The sequence below is a fragment of the Ambystoma mexicanum genome, chromosome 6p (genome assembly GCF_040938575.1).
Source record: "Ambystoma mexicanum isolate Mex_15411 chromosome 6p, UKY_AmexF1_1, whole genome shotgun sequence".
In the NCBI taxonomy this organism is placed as follows: Eukaryota; Metazoa; Chordata; class Amphibia; order Caudata; family Ambystomatidae; genus Ambystoma; species Ambystoma mexicanum.
Window position 1 is genome coordinate 1,176,296,155 of NC_090935.1, and position 12,956 is coordinate 1,176,309,110.

The window sequence follows — 12,956 nt, forward strand, 5'->3', positions numbered from 1 at the left end:
TTCTAAAAAAATATTTTCTTTTCACTTGGACCAATTTGTCCCATTCACACACTGTTACTTATTACACTAATTAAGTCTTTGGCACTTAGCATATAGAGCAAATTTTCATAAGTGGTCTATTGTCCATGCCTGTCTACCTTGACAAGGAAACACAATATTCCCCACTCTTTCAAATCATCCGTACACATGTCACTCATTAATTCAATCATTCCACATTCAACAAAAACCCAACATGTTTCTTTCCTTATTGTTTAACACAACTATCTAGGAAATTCTTCTGGGGCATCTACTGTAACAGCTTGGTATGGATATAGCAGTCTGGCCTTCTTGCACTTTTTGGTAAGTGATCTTATGTTCCACTCCCTGCTATCGTCCATCTGGGCCAGAACACCAAAGGATATCTATGGGAAGCAAGTGTGCAGACATGCTTTTATTAACCATACTGTTTGCAGTTTTATTACTACAAATCAAGAGGTTTATTAGTCACCACAGAAGAGGACAATTCATTTAGACCTTCTTCATTGTATTTGTCATTGACTGCTTCACTTCTAATGAGAGACAGGTTTGGCATTTCAACATTTTTCAAAGATGTATCTTTCATTGTGGATGCCTTCTTTTCAGCATGTTTAAATTAGCATTTGTGTAATCTCCGCCTTATAGATTATGGGTATATTAAAAGCATCAATTGTCACAAAACGTTCTTTACTTTTTTACTCCTGCCTGTGTGTTTTTTATGTCTTTTTTTTATGTCTTCTCCAAACTTCATATGGTGCGTTCATCTCTAGGTCAACATGATGTAGATTATGTTGTCACTCTCTTTATGCTCCTGCGCTATCTATTCAAGAGAAAGGATTATTTATAACAATCTGCCACTTATATGATATGCACTTCTTGTTGTTTATTTCCATTCATTTTAGGGGATATCCATTTCCATATCTTTAGTCATCCTGCTTTTTTGGCTGTTCACGCTCACCCTGTCCCAGCAGTCTGTCTTCTTTGGATCAGTTGATTCCAATTTTGGCTACCCGAAAAAAGCCTGATCTTCTTTAGATCACCCGGGCTCCTTCCTTGGTTAGTGTCTTTTTATGCTGTGGGCTGTCATAAGTAGGAGGACACATAGTCTAACGTTATCCTATTGTTTTATAACTCTTTGCCTATCTTTTGTTTACTTCCTCTGCATATTCTATTTACTTACATATGCCAAAGAGTGAAGCTAGATTCCTTTGTGGCATCCGATCTTCCTATGGTCCCCAGTTTTGTTCTTCAGAGATGAGTTTGATTTGCTCTGTACAGTTGTGAGTCCTAAACAGAAAACAAACAGGCTAATGTGTTCTCCTTAAACAGCCTTCTTACTTCTATTTAGTCTCCTTCTGAACCAAGTTCTTTAAGCTGGCTCTTTCCACTTACCTTAAGATCACCCAGCAGCTGGCCTCTCTCGCGGTGGCCGATCACCACTCTCACGCTGCAGGGAAGACTGTCTCTCTCACCATCTCTTGGGTCACACGTCTGCAGGCCGGGTCCTTCTCGCTCACTACGTGTTTTTTCCAGGTTCCTTTTTATGGCGCATTGGTCTAGTCATCGCCAATTCCGATCATCACGTCGCGGGGGCCTCAATCTAAGGTCCTTTACTCTAATCTGCTTGAGTTTCTGATGCTCACGCTCTCAATCGTCTCTCTTCTACAATTTCTCCGTATTGGCACCAACAACGGACAGAGTGTGGTGTTCGTCTTTGTTGTTTCAAGGATAACAGAATATCTATGCTACTCTATGGTCAAACACCAGTTCTTCAAACCCACATCCTCCTTTCTCATGTTAAGTTGGTAAGTTGGTAAAGGACTTTAACCGTGTTTAACAGTACTTTACATTTAAATTTAAAGGGGATCTCCACATTCTCCTCATTCTGCCCTTTTGTTCAGTCCCAATTCCATGCTTTTTGTCAGGAATATGAATTCCTTTTATTTCAACATGAGTCTCTTCCCGTCCATGTCAATATCATTACTCGTTTTCACTTGGTATACCGCAGACCACCTGAGTTTGTCTGCTTTATGTATTCTTTCAATGAAATGTCCCACCAACGGTGCTGAGTGGACTATATTCTTTATGCAGCTTTTGTGTTCCGTTATCCAAATTTGTATTTTTCTCTCAGTCTTCCCTATATATATTTTTCTACAGGGGCACTAGATCACATATATTACGAACTTCGAGTTACAGTTTGTTAACACTTTTTGTCTCCATTTGCTTTTGAGGTCTAGATCTATTTCTGTTGATTGTTTTGTTTTTTGACAACATGAACAACTTCCACACGAGTAGTGCCCCTCTGGTGTCCGCATTCCCCAGGTTTCTGTCAAGATAGGCTGAGCCTTTGTTTGTTTTGTACTGTCATTCCGCATGATCTGGTCTTTTACTGTCTTACTTCTCCGAAAAGCAATAAGTGGTCTTTCTATGGGACTTTTTCCTTTTTCCATAATCTTCCAGTTTCGGTATATGATGTTTCTGATCCGGTTTGAAAGATTGCTATACATATTCACAAAGACTAAGTTCTCTTTCTTTCTCTGCTTTGGTATCAAGTGTTGGTCAAGTATAGCTTCCCGGTGGTTGTTTTCTGCTCTTTTCATTGCTTTTTTGGTCAAATTTACTGGATAGCCTCTTTTGTGTAGATTTACTCTTAGTCTCTTGGCTCCTTCTCTGTAATGTTCTCTGTTAGTGCTGTTCTTCTTAAGCCATAAAAATTGCCCAAATGTTAGGTTGTCCCACATATGGTTAGGGTGAAAACGAGTATAATGCAACAATGCATTGCGGTCTGTTGGTTTTTTATACAGTTTTACGTAGAGCTCTCCCACATGATATTGACTTTGATTGTGATATCCAAATCATTCACTTCTTCCCTACTATTATTTTCAGTGAATTTTAGATGTTGATCCTGTCCATTTGGCCACTCAAAGAACAGAATAGCTTAATTTTCCTCCCCTTTCCAGATTAGGAGAACGTCGTCTATATTCCTCTTCCATAATTGGATGTTCTTTTTGTATGGGTTTGTGTCCGCATATATGATGCTTTTCTCAAATGCCTCCATGTAGAGGTTTGCGGTGCTTGGGGCTAAAGTAGCCTCTATCCCTGTACCCTGTATCTGTTTTGTAATAATATCCATTGAAATGGAAGTAGTTTTCTGTTAAGGCTACTTCCGCACACCACAAAATAAAAGAATCTGGGGTTTTAGTATTCCCACTCTCCATAAGTAATCTCTCCTCCAATACCTCTAAGGACATTCTCTGCGGTATACTGGTGTACAATACTACCACGTTGAGGCATATCAAAATCTCTTCTGTAGTGTTGAACGGTCTACCCTCTACTTCTCTTATTATTTGAGTGGTGTCTTTAACCAATGAAGACATCTCTCTAACCATTGGTTGCATGAAATGATCTGCACATTTTGATAAAGGCTCTTAAACCGAATCACATCCCGACATAATGGGTCTCCCTAGTGTTGGATTTATGTAACTTTGAGAGGATGTAAAACTGGGGTATCCTGGGTTTGTCAACTTGGAGAAACTCTGCTTCTTTTCTCGTGATCCTGCCCCTCTTCTCTGCTTTTAATATTTTTAGATTGATTATGGCTTCCAATTTCTGTGTTGGATTTTCTTCCACTTGTTGGTAGCTATTGTCGTCTCTTAGTTGTCTCGTACATTCTTCGATATAATCTTTTCTGTTGAGCACGACCTTGGCACATGCCTTACCTGCTTTGCGAATTATGATGGATTCATTAAATAGCAATGCTTTCAATGTTGTTTTCTCTTCTTGGTTCAGATTTTGAAACGTCTTCTCTTTTTCAGTTCTTTTTCTGCAACACTATTATTTCCTGTAGCACCCTATTCTTAAACTCCTGAGCTTCCACAGTTTGGGAATGCAATATAGACTGAATTCTGATTTTTTGTGTAACCCGCTGTCTGGTTCATTAAATTCTGTTCTATCTTCAAAAAACTGTTCTGGATGAATTTTTCTCATGAAGTCAGCAAATTCTTCCCTAAACATGAAGCGATTATGTTTGTAGTTACAAATCCTAATCCCTTTTCCAAGGTCTGAATTTTATGTTGGTTTAGGTTGTAGTCTGAAAGGTTCATCACAGTGTCTTCATGCTGCGTGTGACTCTCTGGTCTGGGTCCCTCTCCTGTTGGTCCCGTCCTAAAAACTTTTGTGCATTTGTGTTTCCTCAATTGCTATTTGTCCTCATACCACCTTGTCTTCCTCTAAAACCTTGTCTGCCTGTGTTGAATATTCTAGCACATACATTTTTTAGAACATTTCGCAGTGACAGGCCTATGATCACTGTCACTGTGAAATGTTCTTCGAGCTCCCACGTGGATGATGGGAGCCTGTAACACATTATGGGCCTGATTCATCGAAATATGCGACGAAATCCTGCAAGAGCCACTTGCCGAGAAGGACATTGCGCGAGCGTACACACAGAAATAAAAATGCGCGCCCTGTGTATTCATGGAATCCACCAGAAAAAGTAACCGTAATCACAAGTCATGGCCGGAACTCCCCTAACACGCCCACACACAAAGCACCTTTGCGTGCTCCCCCAGGCACGAATACCTGCACCCTTCAAGCAGTGGGTGGGGTCCCCTAAAAGTAGGCCTGCATCTCAGGTACCCAGCACAGGGTCCCCCGTAACTGTATCCAGCACCCTGACAACATGCGTATAAAAAAAATCGTAACTCGCTAATTTCTCAGGATCTGAGTGCAAACCCCCTTAAACTTTTCCTACACCCCGCTAAACTTCATACGCGCACCGCTAAGCTAGATTGGTACCTCGGTTGAGTACACTCACCCCAAAATCCAACATGCAACCCACCTCTGTGCTGCGATTCCTACGCACAAGTATACTCATGGCTGCCTTCAGGTGGCAGATAGTCTGAGGAATCGGTGTGGCCATTTCCCGTCCGAGAGGTTGCACGATCGAATCCATGAATACGTCTAGTGCCACACAATTGTTGACATGGAAGGGACAGCCTGCAGGCCATCTTTTGGAGCGCCCACTTTTTCGCAAGCATTTCAACAAATATGATGTTCCACCCCTTCCCAGCACTCTGCGCAAAGCCACGTCCATGCACTGCGCGGAGTCTCACGCAAGGCCCTCGATAGCTCTCACTGACGTGCCGAGCCGGCGTGAACTCCATGCAAGTCCAGGAAAAGTGTTGCTCATTCAATTCCATGAATCAACAAAGGCAGATCTGCGTGCATTTCAGCGCAAGTACCCTTTTTTCTGCGCAAATAATTCCATGAATTGGGCCATATGTGTTGGCTGCATGCTGACACTGATGTACTCAAGGGGGCTATGCAGTGCCTCTTGTGTGCTGCTGTCCAGCTTCACCAAAAAGTACAGTTAACCTTTGAGAATTAGGTGATCTGCACATTTCTGAAATGAACACAAATTAAACAAGCATTGGCAAAGCCAACAGTTTTGGCTTTTGTTTAAGTATTAGGCATTTGTCAGGCACTGCTATTAGATGTCCAGGTACTCTTACCGTTTTCTACTTGCTACTACCAATAGCCAGTTAATACCACTACAGCAGTTCCTGGCAAGTGCCTTTCCTTTCCTACAAAAAAGCCCAACCTGTTGGCATTGCCAATGCTTGTTTAATAATGTGGTCTACCGGTTTCTTATTCTGTGTCCAGTTCTTTGATGAGTCAAAGACCTATTGAAAACAACCATTGGCAAAGCCAACACTTTTGCCTGGCATATAGTTATTGCACAGGCATTTGCGAGTCAGTGAGAAAATATACCTGGGCACCATTGTTATGTTATGTTATGTTATGTTATTTTGCATTTATATAGCGCCTTATATACCATTGGTATGGTCTGAAGGTGCTGGTAGGTTGAACGCCCTTGGGAACCGAAGTTCATATCAGTAGAGAGAGTAGAGAGTCAAAAGTTGCGTGTGAGCACCGGGTATGTGTACAGCTCATGCGTTAGTGTAATAGCTGCATTCTAGCAGTAGGTGTGGTGGTTGAGAGGTCAGGAGTATGTGTTAGTTCTGGCAGGATTTATCCAGAACGGATGTGGCTGCGTTAGGCCTGAGGAGAACGCCTCGCTGGGGGGTGTGTAACCAGCAGTGATTACTTTAGAGTGATGTGGAGTGAGCGGCGAATGTTGCTATGAGAACAGTTATACCGAATGGTGTTGTAGTATCTCTGTGTTCTAGTTGAGTGTTAATGTAAGGAGAGAGTAAGCGTGTTGGTGAGATATGATGGGATTACAGGCCCTTTCAGACATTTCTAAATTCACAGGGAGGCTATCGGGCACAATTCAAAATTCACAGAGGCTATTGGGCCAGCTTCTAAATTCAACTTTTCACAGAGAGGCTATTGGGCATACTTCTAAATTCAACTTTTCACAGAGGAGCTATTGGGTACACTTCTAAATTCACTTTTCACAGAGAGGCTATTGGGCACACTTCTAAATTCAACTTTTGAAAGAGAGGCTATTGGGCATACTTCTAAATTCAACTTTTCACAGAGAGGCTATTGGGCACATTTCTAAATTCAACTTTTCACAGAGAGGCTATTGGGTACACTTCTAAGTTCAACTTTTCATAGAGAGGCTATTGGGCATACTTCTAAATACTGGTCCAGTATTTGCCATAGTAGTATCATTATGGCAGTGCCTGGTAAGTGCCTATCCCAAGTACACACACAATCCCACATTGTTGGCTTTGCTAATGCTAGTTATTGTTTATATTTTGCAGAAAAACACCAACTCTAACGGTTTCCCTCAACTGACTACGCTTTCCACATATTGCAATGGAGGTTCAGGACGTCCATCAGTGCAGCTTGCCCTCTGACTGTGCTGGTTCAAGTGCTTTTATGTTAGGCTCAAAAAGCTTTATTCAGCACATGTTAGCCAATGTTGTACACAGTGGACTACGTTTTTAGTGAAAAAACTTTGGTTCAAAGCAAAGTCAATTGGATAAGGTTCATGTATATCAAAACAAAGCAGTGCTCCAGCACATCTAGTCGAGCTGTTCTAGCTCCCAATGCTTGTGAAAAACGAGTTTGTGGTTATGCAGCTGGAACAAGGGTGCCCTGCACTGCGAAAAAGCCTGTATGATCCAGTACTGGAAATGTGACAACTCAGTTTTCAGTTATCCCAAGGCCAGGGTTCAAGACGAGTGTCCATGCGGGTCTACGGTATCTACCCACTATTTTCAGAGGGTGGACGCCTTCCCCCCTTGGTATTTTAGAGGCCATGGATCATGTGCATAATAATAAGTAAGAAACATCCATTGTTGCTGTTATTTTTTAAATCATCGATCCGTCCCTGGGACTCGAACTGCGGTCCCCAGGCCGGTGTCTTCATCACTGCGCCATCACTGCACCTGATGAAATGGGCGCAAACAACAGTCTTAAAGCAGACAGGCCACGCCTGTATCTGCATAGTACCAATAGAAAAGTTTACTTTAATTTCACTTGCTGTTTATCAGCCAATGAAATTTGTTAACACTATTGAGTGCTTTGTCGGTGGGCACAGTGGCCCACGGGCACAGTGGCCCACTTTCATTTGGTGCAGCCTGGGAGTGCAAATGATTCTCCAACCTCTGTCTGGCAGTGACACTGAGCCAGGGTGTGTGGTAACGCCGGAAACATTGGAGAAACTGAAGCAAATTAAATGGACCTGTGCGACGTGTGTGTGGCCCACGGGTAAGTGAAAAATCTAACAGCTCTTTCCACGGTTTCCCTGTCTCCCGCTGTCTTTAAACAGCCTTGCACAATCGCTTGTGTTTATATATAAATTGCATTTTATGCACACACAACTATTATTCCCTAGAAAATATGATGATTGCTCAGTGTCTCGCTAATCGCATTTCTTGGATTATCACACAACACAAGGTGGTATTTTTTAGACATTGAAGACATTAAAGGCATAGCTGGAAAATTCTTGCAGAAACGTTGGCTCTTTGCTGTTAGACAAAAGTAAACGGAGCCCGGTTTTCAAAATGTCCAGCGCCTGCTTTTTTACCTAAACACTGTGCTTTTCGTTCCACTGTAGTGCTGCACTTGCTCAAACGGATCTCCGGTAATTAATTTATTTGGCCATCCGATTAGGCAGCGTTTGAGGTTTGTAGGTAAAAAATAGATAAGTGGCTGGTGTGACATCCCGAAAAAATGTTGATCTGGCAGCGACATGTTTCATTGAAAACCTTAAATTGGGCTTGCATTTCAGTGTGAAGGTGGGTGCTGCTTTCCTGACTATGTGTGAAGCCTGTGTGCTCCCCACAGTGCATGCAGTCCCCCATGTATACGCTACTACTCTCTAACCGGATTGCCCCAGGGGCTTCCCCTGGTGCTACGCGTGACTCAGAGCTCCAGATTATAACAGTTACACAAGCCCTGGGGAGAAATGGAATTGCCAAGTAGAGTATGCAATGCTTCCATGGAACAGACAAGTACCAGAAGGTGATGGTTCCAGAAAACATAATGCCACATTTTGTGTGGCGTAGTGGCACAGTCATGCCTACTGACTGAGGCAGTGGGAGGTTTCCGACAGGTATGGGTCTCCAAATGAGAGTATTAGGACCTAAATAAAAACTCTCACACACAGCATACCACTACTACTTTGGAACATAAGAACACTTGCATTGTAATAATTTCTCTGGCACAATGCATTGAGTGGTTTTATTTCGGTATTATTGTCTCATTGAATTGTACTGTAAAAGTGACTAAACTGCTGAGTATTTTTTTTTTTAATTTGGCGCTGTCACTAGGTTACACTAGCCACCAAAGACTGTACGAATAGAGTTTCTTATTACCTAATCGTCAACCGCAATGTATCAACCTCAACAGGATGAAGAGCTAAGTCTGCCCTGTGTTGCATTATGAAGTGCAGATGGTCAGGTCTGAGAAATGTGCTGAGACTCCATCCAAGCAGGCTGGTATTCACCCTCTCTCCCCCTCCAAGTAACATGCTCTCAGCCCCCCACCCCACCTGTACGCGGCCCTCATTGCTGCAAGACAGACACTCATGGAATTCCCCACCGCCTCCTTCTTGTAAACATGCAAGTCTATGGTAGAAGACATACAGCCGCCCCCAGCCCAGGTTTCCTGTCACTTCCAAGACCGTTCAAGCAGTAGCCCATGTGAAACTGGATTTGGGAAAAAGCAGAGATGGTAAAAATATGAGGAAGTAACGAGAGCTGTACCTTTCAACATAACAATCCCTTTAAAAAAGAAAAAAATATTTGGTTTTCTGGCATAAAGCCTTTTTTTGTTCGGGTGAAACAAAACAGAGTCTATGTCAACTGATATTTTCTCTGGCTTGGATGCACCACAGGAAATGCAGTCTACTGTGGCCATATGTGTGCAGTAGCCCCTAACAAGCACAGAGTGCAACTGATGCCACTTCTGGTGAGGTCACTGCTGGCGAAGCCACTTCTGTCACTTCCTGTGAGGTCAATTCCTGTTGGCTATGCTAATGAGTCCCCCCACTTCTTTTTTAGGACTTGACCCTTGCCCAAGGCACAGGTTATGTATGGAAAAAAAAACTGGCCTGTGCAGGAGATTCTGTTATGCTTTGCAAAGGTCTTTGGAAAGACGGGTAACTGTAATTCTTTCACCCCCCATCCCTACATTTCATTGACGGTTCTATTTCGAGTGCAGTGCTGTGAAATGGCTCACTTTGTTGTATAGTACTGCAGTACTTGTTTGTAACCATGTCTTCGGTTTTAAAAATATTACACATTTGATTATGAGCAGCTTGGAGAGATGCGCCAGCTTAGCGAGAGGGGCAGTTATTAATGAACAGAGTAGCCACGCGGATGTAGACGAAAAGACCTGCACCAACTTCGCCGTTGGCAGAGTCGGATATGGATACATTCTCAAATAAGAACTAGTTTGGTGTTCTCTTTCGACCGCAGACCATCTTTTCGACAGAATGGTAAATTAAAAATATTATAGTGTAAAGCGTGCCTTCAAACGTTAGTCACCCTGCAACCTGTACTGTGAAACAGGACCCAGGCATTAAGCGCCCTAACCAACACCAAGCAAACTGCAAATAAATGGGCAACAGAGACATTGCACATTACAAGTGTTCGAAGTTGCATGCCACTTAGCGACAGCCCTTTGCACATGCATGCATTCTTGCGATTATCGTCACGTGACTCTAGTTGTTGTATGCTAGCTGCACATGTGAGTTGGGAGCTGTGTTGGGAATACAATTGTGCGCGTCTTTTATTAGGGTGAACCGATGTCTCGGTTTTACCCGCACAGTTCCGAAAAAGTGCCCTTTGTCCCCAGAGCTTTTTTTTTTATTTAAAAACCCTGTCCTGGTTTTGGGGAAATGAAGGGTCTGCGACATTTACGAAGTACTTAATGTTATAATAGACTCGAAATGTTGTCACAGTAGGATGGGCTCCATCCCCTAACATTATAGGTCCTAGGCAGGCACATTAACTGATTGTGGTGTAGTGAGCAGTTGCTAAATACATGAACTACAAGGCCTGTAACATGTATCAGAGCAAGAGCTCTTTTTAGAAATATCCTTATATCATCAGTGAAAACCGTGCAATTTATATGCAAAATCGATATGTCTAGTGCAAAATTTGAGCCCTGCAAAATAATAGTGAGAGAAAGAGCAGAGCAGATATCACATTAGTAATAGAGAGAGGGAGAGAAAGAAAGAGGATGCAGAGGTCGGGCAAGTAAGAGAGCGATAGGCCGAACCCAAACCAAAGGGATAGGTAGTCAGGGAAAAAAACCTTTCTGCTGTTGTAAAATATGGGTTTTACGAACATGTCATACATAACCTGCACACAAATGTGCTTCTGTGCTTCCCATTCTAATTAACCAGCATGCCATGTAAAACATGCTGTTTGTAGCATCCACTTTCAAATGAGGAATTTTAAAACCTTTGTTTTGTCTTTCAGGTCTTCAGTCGCATAAATGGCTCTTGAAATCTCACTAACAGGGGTGACGTATACCCTCCTTGCCTTGTTGATTACTTTTCTTTTTGTACAATTAATTGGAGGTTTAAACAGGAAACATCCATCTCCTCCAGGCCCGTGGGGATTACCAATTGTAGGGCACCTATTCCAGCTTGGAGAATCCCCCCATCTCTCACTTACCCACTTGAGGGAAGCCTACGGAGATGTATTTCGTATTAAACTTGGACTTGTACCAGTTGTAGTTATCAGTGGTCTTGAGACAGTGAAGGAGGCCCTGCTGAAAAAAGGAGATACTTTTGCCGGCCGGCCACAACTGATCACATTTTCGTTCTTTGCTGATGGCAAAAGTATGAGTTTCTCTGAAACTGTTGGCGACAGTTGGAAACAGCAGAAGAAAATTGCTAGGAATTCCCTCAGAACGCTAGCAAAGTCGGAAGCCAAAGTGTCCACTTGTTCATGCCTTCTTGAAGAGCATGTCTCTGCAGAAGCTTCCGAGCTAGTGAAGATTTTTGTTGAACTTTCATCAAAGGACACCTATTTTAACCCCTCCAATTCTACTACCAATGCAGTGGCCAATGTTATCTGCGCCCTTTGCTTTGGCAAAAGGTATGAACACAATGATTCCGAACTCATGGATATAGTCAAGATCAATGATGACTTTCGAGTGGCTACGAGTGCAGTAAATCCAGCAGATTACTTGCCCGGTTTACGATATCTTCCCCTTAATGCAATTAAGGCAGCCCGTACATTTTATCAAAACTTCAACAATTTCATTGCCCGCCATGTAAAGGAGCATTACACCTCTTATGATAAGGTAAGCTTGCTTGCTCTACTTTTCACATTCTGTGTGTTAGACTTCTGTTTTGTCCACATAACAATAGATCAATCGTCATCCATTCTTCCCTTTTGCCGATGGCTTATTTTCTCCACTTTTGAGCAAAACATCTCTGAAGATGTTTCTTTGGCAGACCCCTCCCCATCCCCTAGCCCAACAATTTTTGTCACATATTCGATCTGACTTCCGGGGCCAGTTGTTTCAGGGGAGATTCTAATACAGATGTCTGCAGTCACTCACTCGATCACACTCTCACTAAATCTGTCGCTGGCACTCAATCTCCTCATCACTCTTTCTGTACACTTTTGTCCATTCACAATTCTTCAAATGACGTGATTCATTGTCTGCTCCTTCATCCCAACATTTCTATTCCTAGCTCTCAACAGTAGGAAATACTGATTTCATCATGACATACTGACTATTCTTACAGTCCCTCACTCAGTATTAACTACTAGCACGTGTTAAAAACATGATTCAATTGTTCTTGATTGTACAAATAATTGGCAAATACTACATTAGACGACTCTTCACTTTCTAATAATGCAATCACAATTTGACAAAAAGTTGCACTTTTGGAAAAAACCTGAATGACCATAAGAAAATGAAATCTGGCTGTCTTGAATGGGAGGAGGTTTGTAAAACATTTTTTAATGTTCGTTAGAATTCAGAATTCAGTGAAAACTAGAGGAAGCAAAGATTATTCCATGTTCAATTGTTTGGTTCATGGGAGATGATTATACATTTTGTTTCACTACATTGGGCTGGTCCAAGTTGGGTTCACTGCTCTCACTTCCAAATCAGTATGTATGTTGAAAGGATGTCTGTTTTTGCATTGAGATACAATTTTATATAGAGAAACTAGGTTGAAAAAACAACTTTACATAAGTAATACCAGTAAACAGAGGGAGATCCAGGATGGCCGCCGGGGTGAGGAGTCGCATCTAAGCCGCGCTCCGCCCGGGCCGCCGAAAATAAAGCACATATGAAGCGGTAAGCAGCTCGGCTTACACAAATTGCCCCCCGCCAGACAGCTGGAGATCTCCCCCCCCGGGGACCAACGCGGCTTGACAAAACGAGCGCTACGGAGGGAGAGCGGAGTGAGTGAGCGGTCTGCCCCTCCCCCATCGGGCCTGAGAGGAACCCTCTGGGGTTTGGAAGTAGAGAAGCTGCGGGCGGAAGAT

The 12,956-nt window shown here is 42.6% G+C and overlaps 1 protein-coding gene across 1 annotated transcript in view; it reads left to right on the forward strand.

Annotated features, from left to right (window-relative positions):
- Nucleotides 1-12,956, forward strand: part of LOC138510286 (cytochrome P450 1A4-like) — a 186,338-nt gene that overhangs the window by 86,406 nt on the left and 86,976 nt on the right. Inside the window, exon 2 of the mRNA XM_069625816.1 lies at nucleotides 10,923-11,754. Coding sequence (XP_069481917.1) covers nucleotides 10,939-11,754 — 816 coding nt within the window. The 5' untranslated portion in view covers nucleotides 10,923-10,938. The remainder of the gene's footprint in view (nucleotides 1-10,922; nucleotides 11,755-12,956) is intronic.